Source organism: Chionomys nivalis, chromosome 1, assembly GCF_950005125.1.
Source record: "Chionomys nivalis chromosome 1, mChiNiv1.1, whole genome shotgun sequence".
Taxonomy (NCBI): domain Eukaryota; kingdom Metazoa; phylum Chordata; class Mammalia; order Rodentia; family Cricetidae; genus Chionomys; species Chionomys nivalis.
This window is the reverse complement of record NC_080086.1, coordinates 63,057,562-63,075,491: the sequence shown is the minus strand read 5'-3', so window position 1 is coordinate 63,075,491 and position 17,930 is coordinate 63,057,562. Positions and strand designations below refer to the sequence as shown.

Here is a 17,930-nt window from a genome sequence, read left to right as displayed (position 1 = left end):
AGAGAAAACTGATGAGCAGTGAGGTGGCTCTTGGCACACAGCCCCAAAGGGGCGGGGCGGGGCGGGGTGGGGGTGGGGAAGGGGGGGATAGGTCTTCTAGTGAGGGAGTGTTCCTACTCATCAACCAATTTAGTCGGATTTTTTATTAAAAAAAAAAAAAAGTGGGACACAAGGCTCCACCCATACACATTGGGTTGCCGAGAAAAGTAACGTTTGAAGCTGAACTATGACCTGCTTTAAGTCAAACAGCAGAACTTCAGTCGAATTGGAGCTGGAACCAGGTCCCAAGTCTCCCAGAACACACTTGTCTAGATGAGATGGTGCATTCCAGAATACTACAGACTGAATGGAACCCTCGGGTTAAATCAAGATAAAACCTGAACCGTGAGGAAAACTATAACGGGGTCCACACTGAAAGCCGATTTGCTTGCCCACAGCTCCAGCATCCTGTAGTTTGCCTCTGTGAACCAAGGCATGCTGAAAATACATACGGTACTGGAAGAACCAAATGCTACTGAGATTCGGCAGCTCCTACAACCAGCAGGCAGCAAGAGCAGCTGGCAGTACCGTCCGCAGGAGCAGACAAGGAAGCCCCACTCAGGGTCCACCAACCACTTTGACTCTGATTTCCCACCGAAGGGTCCTTTGATATTTAACTTAAGCAGTTACTTTTATTAAGTGCATATCTGGTTAGGGTTTCTATTGCTGCAATGAAACATCATAACCAAAGAGCAAGTTGAGCAGGAAAGGGCTTATTTGGCCTGCACTTCAGCATTGCTGTTCAGCACTGAAGGAAGTCAGGACAGGAACTCAAACAGGGCAGGATCCCAGAAGCAGCAGCTGATGCAGAGGGCATGGAGGGGTGCTGCTTACTGGCTTGTTTCCCCTGGCTTGCTCAGCCTACCTTCTTATAGAACTGGGACCACCAGCCCAGGGACAGCACCAACACCATGAACTGGGCCCTCCTGCATTGATCACTACTTGAGAAAATGCCTTACAGCTGGATCTCATGGAGGCATGTCCTCTCTAGCTTGTTTCAAGTTGATACACACAAATATATATATATATATATTATATATATAATATATATATATATGCTACTGGTGCAGAGGCTGGAGGACTCACATTTCTATAACCTACATGCCCTCATAATAATGAGCCAATTGGTAAATTCAGCTCTGCATCAGAATTAAGCATATTTATCCTTTCTTTTCATCTCAGGATACTTTTGAATATCTACTTCCTGAATTAAACAGCAGGCAGCCTATTTAAAATCAGGAACAAGTCTTACTGAATGTCAAGATTTTATTGCCCACTATTGAAGGAGGCCACTTGTTTGTTTCCTGGCTGCCCAGAAACCAAAATAATCACACAGAAACTATATATTATTTAAATCACTGGTTGGCCCTATTAGCTCTAGCTTCTTATTGTCTAACTCTTACATATTAATTTAACCCATTTCTATTAATCTGCATATCGCCATGTGCCTATGGCTTACCTGTTAAAGTTCTGTCTGGCTCTGGTGGGGCTACATGGCTTCTCTCTGACTCCACCTCCTTTTTTCTCCCAACATTCAGTTTAGTTTTCCCTGCCTACCTAATTTCTGCCTTGCTATAGGTCCAAAGCAGTTTCTTTATTCATTAATGGTAATCACAGCCTACAGAGGGAAATCCCACATCACCTCCCTTTTGTGTTTAAATGAAAAGGAAGGCTTTTTAAAAAATATTTATTTATTTATTATGTACACAATATATGCCTACAGGCCAGAAGAGGGCACCAGACCTCATTACAGATGGTTGTGAGCCACCATGTGGTTGCTGGGAATTGAACTCAGGACCTTTGGAATAGCAAGCAATGCTCTTAACCGCTGAGCCATCTTTCTAGCCCAAAAGGAAGGCTTTATCTTCATTCAACATAATAAAATTACATATAACAAAACAGGTATCAAGCAAGAATTATAGTTACAATATTTATATCTACTTTATCTTTTATCATAACTAATGAAAACTATAACTATACTATAAATTCTTCAACTCCATCAAAGACTCCAAAGAAGGATATAATATTACCTAAGTAAACAGGAAGTGCATTGTAAGCAACTTCCAAAACTCTAAAAATGACAGAAACATCTTGCTGCCTGGAAAGTCACCCAAAGTTCTTCTGTACCACTGAGGCATCCATCTTCAGCCTACAGGCCCATAGTATCCAGCAGACTTTTCCATGAGGCAGGAAATTTCAAAGACAGCTCCACCTATATTGACAGTTTGTCATCACTTTCTTCTGTGTCCTGCAGAATGTCTGGCAGACTTTCATGAAGCAGGAACCCTGAAGGACTCACCTTTAGGCAAGTTCAGCAGTCATTTCTCTGTGGATCCTGCATGTCCAGTTCATCAAGCAGTCCCTTGCCCAAATGACTAGCAAACTCCATGAGGAGCCTCTTCAATGCCCATCTTCCTCTGAAGTAATAGGTGCTTCAAGGAGCAGATGTGTCTCATTGTCATGAAAAGTCCTAAATTTTTAAAACATTTTAAATGCCATATTCTGAAGGTGTCTGAAAGATTTGAAGAATACCCATCTAACTGAAATACATCTCTATATATCTAGAAAACCTAACTAACAAGTCTACAAGTTTGACTATTATAGATGGCTATAATACCTATATTTTTTAAATTATACATTATACATCACATTACATTTTTAAATGAGCTGTACAAGCACAATACCTTAATCAAGAGCAGAAATACATATACACAGTATAACAAAATTGACCTAAAATTTGTATCAATAAACCAATGGAAATCTCTATAGCATATCCCCTTTAAATGTAAAAGAATATTTATAAACAGTATTTGGGAATATGAGCATAGTTCTGTCCAAACTTCTTCCTGCTGTTTATTTTATTTTTTGAGAGTGTTCAAGGGTTTCAGGAAGTGTTGGTCCATCAAACCATTATTAGTCTGGAAGGATTCCACAAGTTCTCATCCTCTGTGGAAACAAAAGAAGAACCTATTTTCCAAATCCTTAGACTCAAATTCTGAAGTCAAGATACCTTTAAAGTATAGATGTTGGTTACTTAGCTTCTTCACAGTCAAAAACTTCAAAGAAAACACAATAATATGCATAATCCAGACACTGTGTATATTCCATCTTTACATGGCTTGTTTTTACTCTATTACTAAAATCTACTTAAAGTCTGGCTTTACTCCTTCATACCATCAGCTACTGGTAAGTGGAGGTACCTCAGCAGTAAGGCACAGCCAAACTGGGCAGGTCACTCCCAGGAAGAGTGTGTGTGTGTGTGTGTGTGTGTGTGTGTGTGTGTGTGTGTGTGTGCAAGAAAATGTGAAAAGGGGGCATGATCATGGTGGTTTGGTAAGAGTCCAAAGTGCAGGGCTGGAGAGATGGCTCAGCAGTTAAGAGCATTGGCTGTTCTTCCAGAGGACCTGAGTTAGTTCCCAGCAACCACACCAGGCTGCTCACAACCATCTGTAATGAGATCTGGTGCCCTCTTCTGCCCTGCAGGCATACATGCAGACAGAACACTGCACATAATAAATAAATAAATCTTTTTTTTTTTTTTTTAAAAAAAAAAAAAGAGTCCAAAGTGCCTATGATCACATTCCCTAGGGGAGCAGCCGTACTCCACAGGCTCAGGGTGAGAGGCCATAGCTCTAGGCCAAAGAGCCAAAGCCCACCCTAAATACACATAGGTGTTACCCAGAATGCATCAAAAATGAGATTTGCCGGGCTGGGTGGCACAGGCCTGTCATCCCAGCTATTCAAAAGACCAAGGCAAGAGAATCACAAGTTCAACGCTATCTTGGGCCACAACATAAGTTCAAGACCAGCCTGGGCAGTTTAGGAAGACTGTCTCAAAATAAAAAGTAAGAACATAAAGCTCAATAGTGAAGAGCTTGCCCAGTATGTGCCAGGCCCTTGATAAGTTCCCAGCCTAACAGTAATGCTAGCAGCAACATGTTAATGAGAATAGTACGCTAATGATATTCTGAGGCTTCTCTCCAGGCCTTCAGGGATAACTCTCCAAGAACAGGGCTTAGGGACCAATGCCACTGTGTTTTCTGAGTTGAGCCTCCTCTTGGACACCCTCTCACGTGCTCTTCTTCCTTTGGGTGGTCAACATTCCTCCCATCGGTGGGTCAGACAAACAACGTAAGACCACCTCATCGTGGGAAGCAATACCATGTGACTCCTGCAAACTCTGTTGCTGTCTCAACGGGGGCGTTATCCACAAATATAGCCTCCATCTTGTCAACAAATACAGACGGCCACATGAGGATTGCATGGAGCTATTCTGACAGCTCCCACCCAACTGCCATAGTCAGCCCCCAGGCCTATAAGCATAGTGGCTGCCACTGCATAGAGCGAAAATTGTCTCCACCAAGCCCTCCCTGTATCACAGATTCATGAGCAAATTGCTGGCCTCTTAATTTACAAAATGCTAACTTTACCCTTTCAGAAGGTCCTGAAAGATGTGTTGTGAGCCCCACCACAAAGCAGTTCTAATAACCCCCCCAAAAATTCTTTCATGCCACAATACAAAGAATAATCTAGAATAAATACATCACGGATACACTGTGGATTAGGTGGTGGTGGGATCTTGGGTGACTTTTGCTTCTTAGTATATTTCTAGACTTTGTAATGACACTTTGAACAGTACACTATTGGAAGCAGCTCAAACAATACTGAAGTGACTTCAAAAGTGACTTCTTTGACCGGACTTCAGTTCTCCGCCACAGACATCCCACCCCCCAGCACGTACAAAGGAACCACAAACCTTCGGAGTTTGCACGCCTTTGAACCTCCAACAAAAGCCTTCTGGGTCCAAGTGGGATTGTTTCAGGGGTGCCTAGTAACACAGCCCACAGATAGGCAGACCTAACAGCACGCCATTATAAATCCCTCCCCCACTAAGCCGCGGGAGGCTGGGCAACAGCTCCATGGGAAGACACTGAAAAGCTTTGTTTTCAGTACTGACTGTCCCAGGAAAGCCACAGTTTGAGGGAGTCCTTCACCAGAGCAGTCAACAACATGGGGCTGGGAACGGTGTATGTAGCATCTTAGGCTGAGCTATCAGCCTTCAAAACTGTCATGAAAATAAAACCAGCCTCATCTGCAAAGACAGGAGTCCCCAGCCACTTGCTTTCGGGACCCACATTAAGCTCCAGGACAGGACTTACGGGTCCCGCAGGAAGTACTTTTCACTACCAACATCTGGAGCCATGGGGGCTCCAACATCATGGGGCCAGAAAGCACTCAAATCCCACTGATGCCCGCTAGATGCAGTTTTCCCTTTTGAAGCTGTGAGTTCATATTCACACAAGTATGCGCATGCAAAGCCAAACAATCAAGTACTACTTTGTGATGGTCATGGGAGCACCAGGTCTGCAGTCCAGAGTGGCTGAGGCCATGTATGAGGCTCACAGACGATGTGGTATAAGGGTTGCTTTAAAACTCATGTGCCAGTAAAAGACATATATCATTTGTGAACACAGGGGAGAGATGCTAAGAGCTTGGCCTGGAGTGATCCCAGTGCATTAAGGGGGAGGCAGGTTCAGGACATGTTTCAAAGGTGGGGCCACCAAGCATCCTTACAATTGGATCTAGGGCAAGGGTAAGGGGTGCCTTTTTGTGGTTCAGACCTACAATGACTTCCAAAGTTCTGTGTGTGAAAACCTTAGTCCCTGGAGTGCTGCTATTTGGAGGTGGTAAAAAGTTCAAGTGATGAGGCCCAGTAGTATGCCACTTGGGTCACATCCTTGAAGAGAACAGTGGAATCCCAGCTCTATCCTTTCCCTCCTTTTCTTCCCATGCCTGAAGCATATGGCATAGTAACTCCACCGCGCGCGCGTGTGTGTGTGTGTGTGTGTGTGTGTGCATGCTACCACAGCCCCAAAGCAAACTGTGAGCCAAAGTGCACCTCTCCTCCTCCAAGAGAGGTACCTCTCTAACCTCCTGGGGTACCTGTGACAGTGATGGGAAGCTGACAGGCACAGGCCTGAAGAAAGAGGTTGACACCAGAAACCGATGTGGAGAAAGTTCAGGCTGACAATCTCTGTGTCACTCAACACACTGGAAATCGCATGGTGTGACTGTCAGTGTCGGGGAAAACCGGGAGGCCTCTTTGTGATGGAGGAAGGTCATTGGTTAAAAAATAAAGAAACTGCTTGGCCCTCATAGGTTAGAACATAGGTGGGTGGAGTAAACAGAACAGAATGCTGGGAGGAAGAGGAAGTGAGCTCAGATGCAGGGCAGCTCCTCTCAGGGCAGATGCGATGAAGCTCCGACCCAGGATGGACGTAGGCTAGAATCTTCCCGGTAAGCGCACCTTGGGGTGCTACACACATTATTAGAAATGGGCTAGTCCAGGTGTGAGAGTTAGCCGAGAAGAGGCTAGATATAATGGGCCAAGCAGTGTTTAAAAGAATACAGTTTGTGTGTTGTTATTTTGGGGCATAAACTAGCCAGGCGACCAGGAGCTGGAGCGGCAGGAACACAGCCACAGCTCCTACTACAAAAGAGATGGGCTATTCTCAAGAAGACCTCAAACCGCTGCTGGGCCCAGTTGGCCTAATTTGCTGCCCAATACTGTGATAAATGATGAGACCAAAGGCAACGTGGGGAAGAAAGGGTTTGTTTTCCGTACAATGACTGACAATGAGCCAGTCCAAGGCCGGAACGGAAGCAGGGGCCATGGAGAAATGGTGCCCACTGGCTTGTTCTACACGGCTTGCTCAGTCTGCCCAGGGGTGGTATCACAAACGGTGCAATGGGCCTCCTGTATTGATCATTAACAAGAGGAATGCCCCACAGACTTGTCCACAGTCCAGTCTGATAGAGACAATTCCTCGGTCGACACTCCCTCTTCCTAGATGATCCCAGCTTTGTCAAATCGACAAAAAAGAAACCAGCACAGCAACCAACCCACTCTCCAGTATATGCCCAAAAGAGAGTAAATTATGTGAACTCATACATAAAAAAAAAAAATCCATTGCAGGATCGCTCACAACACACCCCAACACCTGTGAGCTGATGAGTGAATAACGCAAATGTGCTCTATCCACACAGTGGAGTATTACTCGGCACTAAAAGAGAATTAGAGTACCAGTACACTATACAACACAAACATGTTAGTGCGGCTCCAAAAAGCGCGCTCCACAGAAGACCGCCTTTAACTTTTTAAATCTTATGTGTATGGGTGTCTTTTGCTTGTATTCGTCTGTTTGCCATATGCAGGCAGTGCTCACGGTGGCCAGAAGAGGGTATCAGATCCTCTGGGACTGGAATTACAGACGGTTGTGAGTCACCTTGTGGGTGCTGAGAGATGAACCCAGGTCCTCTGGAAAAACAACCAGGGCTCTTAACCACTGAGCCGTCTCTCTGGCCCCAGAAGGCCACCTTCTGTATGATTCCAGATACGAGAGTGTCTGGAAGAGATAAATAGTGGGCTCAGAGCGTAGTGGTCGCCAGCGATTGAAGGATGACAGCCAGAGAATGAGCAGTACTGGGGTGGACTCGAGGGGGGGTGATGACGGCCAGAGAATCAGCACGCAGTACTGGGGTGGACTGGAGCGGGGGGATGACGGCCAGAGAATGCGCAGTACTGGGGTGGACTCGAGGGGGGGGATGACGGCCAGAGAATCAGCACGCAGTACTGGGGTGGACTGGAGCGGGGGGATGACGGCCAGAGAATGCGCAGTACTGGGGTGGACTCGAGGGGGGGAGGATTGCTGAAGCACTAGTTGTAGTTGTGGTTTGGCAATTGTAACATACTAAAATTGTTGATGTGTGCATCTTAAGGTGCAATCTCCCGCTTAAGCAAAAGAGTGCACTAAAAGCAAAACTTTCGCCATCACCAGAAATAGCAACTATATCTGTCTGTAGCTGCATTAATCTCCTATGCAGTTTTTTATTGCACCTCCGCAGAAAACATCTAGTAATATTTTGTACAGTGTTGTTAGTCACATATGTTCTAGCACTCCCAAAAACTGCTGCAGCGTGTATCCTCACTCATCCTTGTTTGGTGATCTCTCATCAGCTTCTAGCCATGGTAAGCAATAATGTGCTGAATGAACACACAAGTGTGGTTTTCTAAAGTAGACGCCAAGAAATGGAATTGATGTAAATTACTCTACTAAATTGCCATTGAGAATATATATATATATATATATCCAAAATGTTTGTGATGTCTGATTCCTTTCCAGTTTGAGGTGGATGAACAAAGTGTTTAAGAATGAGTAGGATAGCTGGATAGGTGGGCAGTGGTGGCACACATCTTTAATCCTAGCACTCGGGAGGCAGATCTCTGTGAGTTTGAGGCCAGCCTGGTCTACAAGAGCTAGTTTAGTTCATGGGGGCGGGGGGGGATGAGTAGGATAAAGGACAAAGTGCTAGTGCTGTAATGGAAGAAAGAAAATGATAATGCTTTTCAACTGGGACCTAACGCTTATCAGAGATGTACACAAGACAAGATCTGCCTTTCTAATAGCCACAGCTCTCTGTGAAAGAGAAAGGAAAAGCCTGTTAGAACTCAAGAGGAAGGGGTCTGTCGTCCATCTCCCAGATTCAAGTTCTAGGACACCAGAGAAAATAGTGGCCAAACAACCCTGTTTGCCTCATCCCTGCCTGCAAGAAGGAACTCAGGTCTAGCACCAAGTAACTTCCTGGAGCCCGAAGGTGGTTTCCTCTCAACAAAACCCTAACTTGATGTACTTTCAAGTTTGTTTCCTCCTCGGTCCTAGTTAGATAGAGGGGGGTGGGGGTTAGAAAGCTGTCCGGAGATGAGACCTCTCCACTCCCAGGGGCAGAGGACGGCAGGCGGGTTGCAGGGGCAAGGACTGCAAAGTGCGGGAGAGCACAACTGTTGAGGGAAGCGCTCCCACCTCCGGCCTGGAGAGGACCTGAAGACACCAAAAGAACTGACCCAGGGACTGGTAAAGGTAACAGCGATGGGGATGCGAATGGGGAGTGATGGGGAGCGATGGGGAGCGCGGGTCAAGGCCGTTACAGCCCCAGAGTGAGAGCACGCTTCTCCAGCGCCCCCAACCGAGACAAATACAGATGCCCTGCACAGCCCACGCAGCTGCCTGGACAGGGTCCCGCGCCTCTCCAGCCTGGCGGTGGCCGCCCAGCCCCTCCCTCCGCGTTCTCCGGCCGCTGTCTGAAGGCGCCGCTGGGCCCCAAAAGAGTCGCCTGGGTCTGGGCATGGAGGACGCGGCGGGCGACCCGTACCGGCGACCCGCGCGGCGCACGCAGTGGCTGCTAAGCGCTTTGGCTCACCACTACGGGCTAGACCGCGGCGTGGAGAACGAGATCGTGGTGCTGGCTACCGGTCTGGACCAGTATCTGCAGGAGGTCTTCCACCATCTGGACTGCCGGGGCGCCGGGCGCCTGCCGCGCGCCGACTTCCGCGCGCTCTGTGCTGTCCTGGGGCTGGACGCCGACGTGGAGGCGACCACCGAGGACGCAAACTCCGCGGAGGCGGCCACTAAGGACTCGGCTGCGGGAATAGTTGCCGGTGGGGACGCGGACGTCAGGGAAGAGGCGCGCCTGGCTCTGGGCGCCGACCCTCCCGAACTCACTTTCCGCCAGTTCCACGCACGCCTCTGCGGCTACTTCAGTACCCGAGCGGGGCCCCGGCTGCCCCGTGGAGCTCTCAGCGAGCACATTGAGACGCAGATCCGCCTCCGCCGCCCGCGTCGCCGCCGCCGCCGGCCTGGCTCGCCGAGCCTGCACGGCGGCGCCAGTGGAGAGCTTGTGGCGCATCTGGAGGAGGAAAACAGCAGCCTCCGAGAGCTGGTGGAGGACCTCCGCGCTGCGTTGCAGAGCAGTGACGCGCGCTGCCTGGCCCTGCAGGTGCGCGGGATGCCGGGGGTGGAGACAGGGGCACCCCACTTTGGCCCACTTCCTCCTCGACTGGCCCTCTCCGTTCCCCACTCCACCCTCTTAATTCCAACTTGCACCCCAGTTTATCATTCCTTAAAACTCCAGCTTCACAGCCCTGTCCCTTCTAAACCCAAGAAGAAACCTGTCTAGGCAGCCACATAATGACGGGTCAGCAAGCGTTCTTTTCCTGGGAGGTTTAGGGGAAACAGAGAAGAGGACCTCCCTTCCCCAAGTCAGTGAAACCTGTGGAATTCCTCAGCGCCAGGCCTCAGACACAAGTGAGAAAGACACAGCATGGCTAGCACTGAGGGCCAGTCCCACTCAGAGCTACTGAGGTGGAGGCATTGAGCTAACTGCAGAGATAGCCTGGCCTGTGTGATCAGTCCACCAACGCTTGAGCCCTGTGTACAACTCAGTGTTGAGTGCAGTGCAGGTGGTTGGCCAAGGGAGAAAAAGTCCTTTATGGGAAGAGGACCAAAAAAATAAAATAATTTAAAAAAAAAAATCTGGCAAGGTGGCCTCTGTGGTTCGTATGTGTGGCATGGAAGCTTTAGACCCGGCAGAGGGAACCCTCGAAGGGCGCAGTCATGTGTGGGGTGCCTGAAACTGACTAAAAGGGTCTGTCCATCCTTCACGCTCAAGTATCTTCTAGGTACATTGTGCCAGCTCCCTCAATGCTTCTGAACACTGCAGTAAACAAGACAGACCTAGTACACAGATCTCAGGAAAGGCGGAAACACCCGTCGGATGTTTAGGCTGTGCCTTGAGTCCACAGAAGTAGGAGCTGCATACGTTTGATGCAGGAGTTAGGCCGAGAAGTCACGACTTTGGGGAATTACTGTCACCATACAAAAACAGATTGTGAACTTCCTGTCCCAGCTTTGGCGGGGGGTGGGGGGGGGGTTTGCACACACCTGCATTACTTGCTCTTGCCCCTGCTCAGTGAGCGAGCTCTGTGGTGTAAGGGGAGGTCCCGTAGGCTCCTGGAGTGGGCATTCACTCTTGCTTCCCGCGGGCAGGTCGGCCTCTGGAAGAGCCAGTCGGGCATCCCAGAAGCAGCGGCACACAAACTGCAGCGCGCGCAGGGAGCGCTGGCAGAAGCAGAGGCGCGCGCCCGGCGGCTGCAGCGCGGTCAGGTGGAGGTGCGGCTGCGCACCGAGGAGGCCCGCCAAGCAGTGCGGCGCAGCTTGCACCGAGTGCGGGAGCTGGAGGCGCTGGCGCGGCGCGTTCCCCGCATGCAGCGCCAGGTGCAGCGGCTGGAGGCGGAGCTCAGACGTTACAGGTGAGCAGAGCAGCAATTGGCGCGGAACAGACCGTGCGGGTCCTGTTCTCTAAACCTAGGTGTGCAACCGTGCCAAGAGCTCTAGTGACCATTTCTGTCTTCTGACATTCATGCATAGGTTCTTCCATTTCTTACATCATTGTGGACTCCATTACCGTCCATTGGTCCATCCTCTATCCGTTCACCCTCCTATTCATCCATGAAATCCTTTTACTTGCTACTCATAGATTGTAATCAGAGATACTCATTCTTAGCTCTTCAGTTTGATCCTGATTGTCACTGACTGTATGCAGCGTACGGGCCCTAAACAAAGCCCTTAATCCTAGGACAGCCAAGAGAAGAGGGGCCTGTAGAGACCCCATTCTTCAGATAGGAAACAGATTTAGAGTGACCTTTTGTGCTGTCTGGACCAGGGCAGGAAGCTAGACTCGGGAGAAGGCACTGATTCTGGCAAGACGGCTGACAGATGTGTGACTTTGGCAAGTCACCAGCTTTCCTCCAGCTTTGCTCGTGGGTGGAGCAGACTGGACTCTGCTGCAGAGTAGAACGGCAGTGAGACTCTGCCGGGCTGTGCTGGGTGCTCTCCCAGACCTGCACAGCCGCTGAGACCTTCCCTGGGCCACTGCCTACCTGGCAAGGGGTGTGACTCTGAGCAGGACAGACCAAAATTTCTGTCTTTTGAGCTGCAATCAAGGAGCAGGAGCCCTCCACAGAGGACAATGTGAGGCAGTCTAGGGACTGCTAGAGCTCAAAGCGGCTGTGTTCCTGCTGCAGGCTTAGCCCGTTCCCTGCCCCAGAAGTGAGAGCAAAAAGCTGAGAAAATGGGAACAGTATGGGTAAAGCCCTCAGGGCCACCATAGCACATTCTAGAAACTAAACGGAAGTCAGGATAGTTGGGGAAATATAGCTGGAGAAGCCGGGGAAAGTCCCGGCATCTGGAGCCTAGAAGGAGCATAACCTTGATCTTCTCCTTAGAGAGCATGGAAATGTTTCAAGCCAGGGTGGCCCAAGCAGATTGCATTTCAGAAAGAAAACAAAAACAAAACAAAAACAACCCCGTTTCAGCAGTGACGGGCAGAGAGGAGGGACAAAGAACAGGAGCCGGCCTAGAGGAGCCAGTGAGGACAGTTCTCCCCAGAGAGAGGGTGATCTGAGCCAGGCTGGGGGGGAGGGGTAGCCCAAGAGGTGGCTTTGAACTTATGCCCTCAGAGGAGGCACCTCACCCTTGACTTCTGAGGCACTCACAGCCAGGAGAGGCTGACCCAGGCCCACCCCTTGCAGCTCCAAATGTTTGGATAGTTGCTTCCTGTTTGCATAGCTGATGGGCTACAGATCTGAGCCGGTTGACATAAGGGCCATGTCTATGAGGAGAAACAAATGGTCACCTTCCTTTTACCTTAAAGTCACAATTAATCATCTCTGCTTTAAGACAACTACGGCATGAGGTGTGCGCACAGTAGAGAAGGTGGATTCCTGCCCATCACAGCATTTGAGCCTCAAAACTGCTGTGCATGGTGGAGATCTCAGTCCTCCTTTTACAGACTGTGGGAAGGAAAGAGAGGCTGTGAGGAGTTAAACATCCCTGAGGTTGTGCAGCCAGAAAGCAGGAAGGGAAGGTCGGCCTGCCCCACAGCAGGTTCTCCTTTCTACTCTACCTGTGTGCTGTTGACGCTGTCTGCTGATCACAAGGCGGCCACAGCGCCTATAGGCCTTGCATTTGCCATTCAGGCACAAGAACAGGCAATGCTGGAGGAGGGAGATGCTCTCCAGGGAGCCTGTGTCTTTGTGTTCCCCTTCAGAACTTGAACCTGGATCTCACTAGGCAGAATTGTGTCATTTTTTGCTGCCACCCACAGTGGTGTCTGATGGTACTGGTGAGCCCCAAATGCCATCAGAGATCCATTCTTCGGGAAGAGGAAATAGCCGCTGTGTAAGCCTCAGATGAAACACCACACATCTGGAGGGATGAAGCTGGAGAGAAGAGGAAAGGCCAGACAGGCTAGAATCTGGAAGGAGAAAACCAAGAACCAGAGGGTGAGGGTCACATGATGACCAGGTGAATGAATGACTCGGGAGAGGCAGGCCTTCTCTGCTCACCTTCAGTAGCCAAGGCTAGCAGGCTGTGGACTGGCTTCTGCCAAAGTTTTCCATCTGCGAAGAAAGGAACAAGAAAGAAGAAGAATCGCCACAGCCACTAAGCTTCACCTGATACCAGGTACCTTTTCCACGTTAGTGCTGGGAGCTCAAACCCAACGTGAAGGTCATTCTTATTGTATCACAGACAAGAAAGCCAGGCCAGAGAAATGTGTGCTAGCAGGACCCAGTAAGTAACAGACAGAACCGAAACCCACGTGCACAGCCCAGTGGCCACACGGTTGACTCTGGTGAGATGCACAGTCCTCTTGGGTTCCCCCACTGCTCTCATCCCCCACCAAGTAGCCACAGGATGTTTTACCAGCTGGGAGGGTGTGGTGATCAGGCTCTGTGTGGAAAGGGTTATTTCGGATCGTGGTTTCAGATGTTTCTGTCATAGTCCTTGGGTCCACTGATTCTGGGCGACAACAGCATATAGCAAAAAACCTCCCACCACGTGATCGCCACGAGGCGGAGAGAAAGGAGTGTAAAAGAACCAGAGTCGACTATAGCTCACAAGCGCGTGCTCCAGTGTCCTGTTTCCTCAAGTCAGGCCCCACCACCTCCCTTCCACCACCCCTCAATAATGCCACCGTACTGTGAGTCCATCAAGAGGTTGAGTATAGTGATCGTGTCAGAGCTCCCGATATCCCAGTATTTCCCCAAAGCTTATCATCCAGCAACTCAGACCCCAGCATATGAGCCTGTGGGGACATGTCTCGTTCAAACCACAGTGGAAAGACTGTGAGCTACCCACCCCCTCTGCTGCTACATCCCAGATGTTCAGATGTCCCTGGGGGTAAAGCTGCACCCAGGGGGTACAGATGGGAGGAAGGGATCACACTCCAAGCATAGGTGCCCTCAGAGGTGACCCCGTGCTAACATGCCCCAAGTGCTCTGAAGATATGTCTTGGGGTAAGCAGAAGCTGTTTGGAATGGCCTGACTTCCTGTTCTAGTTTTCAAAGCACCTTCCACTCTGGTGCTAATTAAGGATGCCCTGGAGTTGAAACCTTGTCAGCTAAGGGTCTGGTGGCTTTATTAAAATCACAGATCAAGAACCCAGTTAAACGAGATTGTCCCCAGCTGCAATAGAAACTCTACCGCTTCTGTGCAATGGCCACCCGATTTCCTGTCTCTACAACTTTCGTTTAGTTCTTATTCCAACCTGCTCTGTCCTGTGCTGTAGGCTCCATTCAGTTTCCATCCTGCTCTGTCCTGTGCTGTAGGCTCCATCCGGTCCTCTCTAGTTTTTAGACAGTCAGACTTCTGTTAAACAAGGCCTTTCTATGCCATATTCAATCAGTGGAGACCAATAATTCCAGAAAAGGCTGTGTCTGTGCCCAACATAGTTCTGTGGAGTCGCTGTTCCTGTACAACGTCGTGTTACAGCCATGCACGCAGCATTGACGTCATGCTAAGTGTTATAAGCTCTGGAGAGATGATTTAAAGTGTAGGATGTGGGAAGATTCTATGCAAACACAGCACCAATGTACACTAAGGTTGGGCAGCTGTGGATTTTGGTGTCCACGGAGATTCAGAAGCCATTCTTCTGCTGACTCTGAGACAAACACACATGTTTTTTGGATTAGTGTCTGAGTTTCCACAAGTGCTTTACACTTGCTGTCTCTGTCATGATGATGCATCCCTGGCATGCTGTGCAGTTTCCTTGCTATAAGTCTATGGCGAAGCTGCGGCCCTTGAGAGTCCCAGATAGAAGCAGGGTTTTGGAGTTCTCTCCCCATCTTCACCATAGCCTGGAGAACAAAGATGGAATCCTAACCACTTTAAAGTTCGCTTTTTAGAATTGAGTTCCCCACTTTATTCCTGGCAGAGGTTAAGACTCATACCTTGGGGTAAAACCCCAGGCCTGGGAGTGCAGTTTCTATCATCTTAAATCATTTGAACTCTGACATCTGCAGGAGACTCTTGCTGACTCAGCAAGCTGTCTTTTGTATGCCACCCTTATGGGCATTTTTATTAGCACCATCTCCTGCTCCTCAATTGAACTAGAGGCTTCTTCTTACTTTCCTTTGTTCTTTTTCATGCTAAATTTTACCCTTGATACCTGTTTGTAGATGGAAGGAAAATTTACAAAATGCTTCAGGCCACCACCTTGCCCACCGACTTAAAAAAATATAGCCAATACTTACATAATTCATTTATTGATTAAACCACACTTTATAAACATGCTCTGTGGACTAAGGCCTGTGTTGTCTTAGTTTTATTGCTCTGAAGAGACACCATGACCATAGTAATGCTTATAAAGGAAAACATTTAATTGGAACTGGCTTACAGTTTGGAGGTTTAGTCCATTATCATCATAGTGGGAAGCATGGAGGCATGCAGGCAGATGTGGTGCTGGAGAAGTAGCTAAGCGCTCCACATCTGGATCAGCAGCAGCAGGAAGAAAAAGTGACACTGGGCCTAGCTTGAGCATCTGAAACCTCAAAGCCCACCCCCAGTGACACACTTATTCCAAAAAAGCTACACCTCCTAACTGTGCCACTCCCTATGAGCCCATGAGGGCCATTTTCATCCAAACCACCACATGTACCGAATCCCTCAAGGATACAGAAATGGAATATAAACACCATATTCAGATGCTCTTCTGGCCCTAAGAGGCAGGTTCCTGATCACACATATTAGGACGTAAGTTTCATGGGCAGAGGGGCCACAAAACTGCTGCTGGTGCCTTCAGACTTGGAAGATCCCAAGTCAGACAGAAGTCCCCAAGTACAAAAGGATCTTAGGTTTCCTTGGGGTATAGCGTGCCCAAGAGCACACTCGGCCCGGTTCCCACCTACTAAGATCAGCAGTCCTCCCAAGAGGAGTGTCCACCTCATCACAGCCATGTAACTCCGGTCCCCAAGACTGGCCCCTCTCCCACCCTGCCTCATATGAACTTAGCTTCTTTCTCCATTCCCACAAGGTAGGTCCTCCTGGGCCCAGCAAAGGTTTTTGCCTCCAAGACTGTAGCAATGTGGTAAGAAGAGAGAAGATGCATTGCCATAAAAAACAGCTACAGAAGAAACATTTGTATCACCATTCATAAAACATTATTAACCCTGTCTGATCAGCTGCTTCACTGACCCTTCACCCAGCTTAGACACAACCATACATACCCATCTCACTCTGGTTTCTCTCTCTGTCTCTCTGTCTCTCTCTCTGTCTCTCTCTCTCTCTCTTCGTCTCTCTCTCTCTCTCTCTCTTTCATTCCTTTCTGTCAGCCAGTTCTCTTGGATAAATGCAAGAAAGCTTGAGTTGATGTGTGAAAAACAAAGTTAATCCTTAGAACTGAAAAGCCTATGTATGTCCAGCATCAAGTGTGGCTGAATCCAGGTCTCAAACAATGTCAACAGTCTGTTGGGACTGACTTCACCTTCAGGCAGGATCTCTCCCCACACCACGCAGAGTACACAATCTAATCCTTTGCCTAAGCCGCCCCATAGAAGTCCAGAACTGAGCCTCTGGGCCACCTTGGAAATATGTCCCATGTTGAATCCATCTGGCAGGCCAGAATAATTTGATGCTCTCATTAACCGTACCTTAATCATATGCTCACTACTGTAACCACAGCAAGGCCTGCTGTCCTCGGGGACTGGGACCTTCACAAAGAGGACCATGATGTGGACACATACATACAGACACCCCTAGCCTCATGGGAGCATGTGGACACACACATACAGACACCACATAGCCTCATGGGAGCATGTGGACACATACATACAGACACCACATAGCCTCATGGGAGCATGTGGACACATACATACAGACACCACATAGCCTCATGGGAGCATGTGGACACACACATACAGACACCCCTAGCCTCATGGGAGCATGTGGACACATACATACAGACACCCATAGCCTCATGGGAGCATGTGGACACATACATACAGACACCCCTAGCCTCATGGGAGCATGTGGACACACACATACAGACACCCATAGCCTCATGGGAGCATGTGCACACATACATACAGACACCCATAGCCTCATCAGCTTATAATCTTTGTCTTAGTTAGAGTTTCTAATGCTGTGACGAGACACCATGACCACGGCAACTCTTATAAAGGAGAACATTTCATTGAGGTGGCGGCTGACAGTTCAGAAGTTCAGTCCATTCTCATCGTGGCAGGGAGTATGGCAGCATCCAGGCAGACTTGGCCCTGGCTACATCTTGATCAGAAGACAACAGGAAGTGGTCTCTAACACCGGGAGTAGCTTGAACATAACAGTGACACACTTCGTCCAACAAGGCCACACCGACACCAACAAGGCTACACCTCCTAATAATGCCACTCCCTTTGAAGACCCTTTTCTCTCAAACCACCACAATCTCACAGCACAAATTCCCATCCTCGTCCCAGGAGCAGCCTACCTGGGACTTTTCAAGGCTCTGGATAACGAAGCCCAAGGAGGGACCTGGTCAGACATAACCCAGGCTCGTCCCCATGCCAGGTTTCCTGCCTGCGAATGCACAGAGGGTTGTTGGGAGGACTCTGTGTTGCTCCGACACCTCAGCACTTGCTAGGCAGCGTTCACAGACACATCGTCATGCCCAGTGTCCCTCCCCTAACGGTTCCCTCCAAAGAAACAGCAAACTTGGTG

The 17,930-nt window shown here is 49.0% G+C and overlaps 1 protein-coding gene across 1 annotated transcript in view; it reads left to right on the top strand.

Moving 5' to 3' along the window:
- Nucleotides 1–9,144: 9,144 nt before the first annotated feature.
- The window catches only part of Efcc1 (EF-hand and coiled-coil domain containing 1), a 38,104-nt gene continuing 29,318 nt past the window's right edge, over nucleotides 9,145–17,930 (top strand). Inside the window, exons 1-2 of the mRNA XM_057786747.1 lie at nucleotides 9,145–9,873; nucleotides 10,923–11,185. Coding sequence (XP_057642730.1) covers nucleotides 9,223–9,873; nucleotides 10,923–11,185 — 914 coding nt within the window. The 5' untranslated portion in view covers nucleotides 9,145–9,222. The remainder of the gene's footprint in view (nucleotides 9,874–10,922; nucleotides 11,186–17,930) is intronic.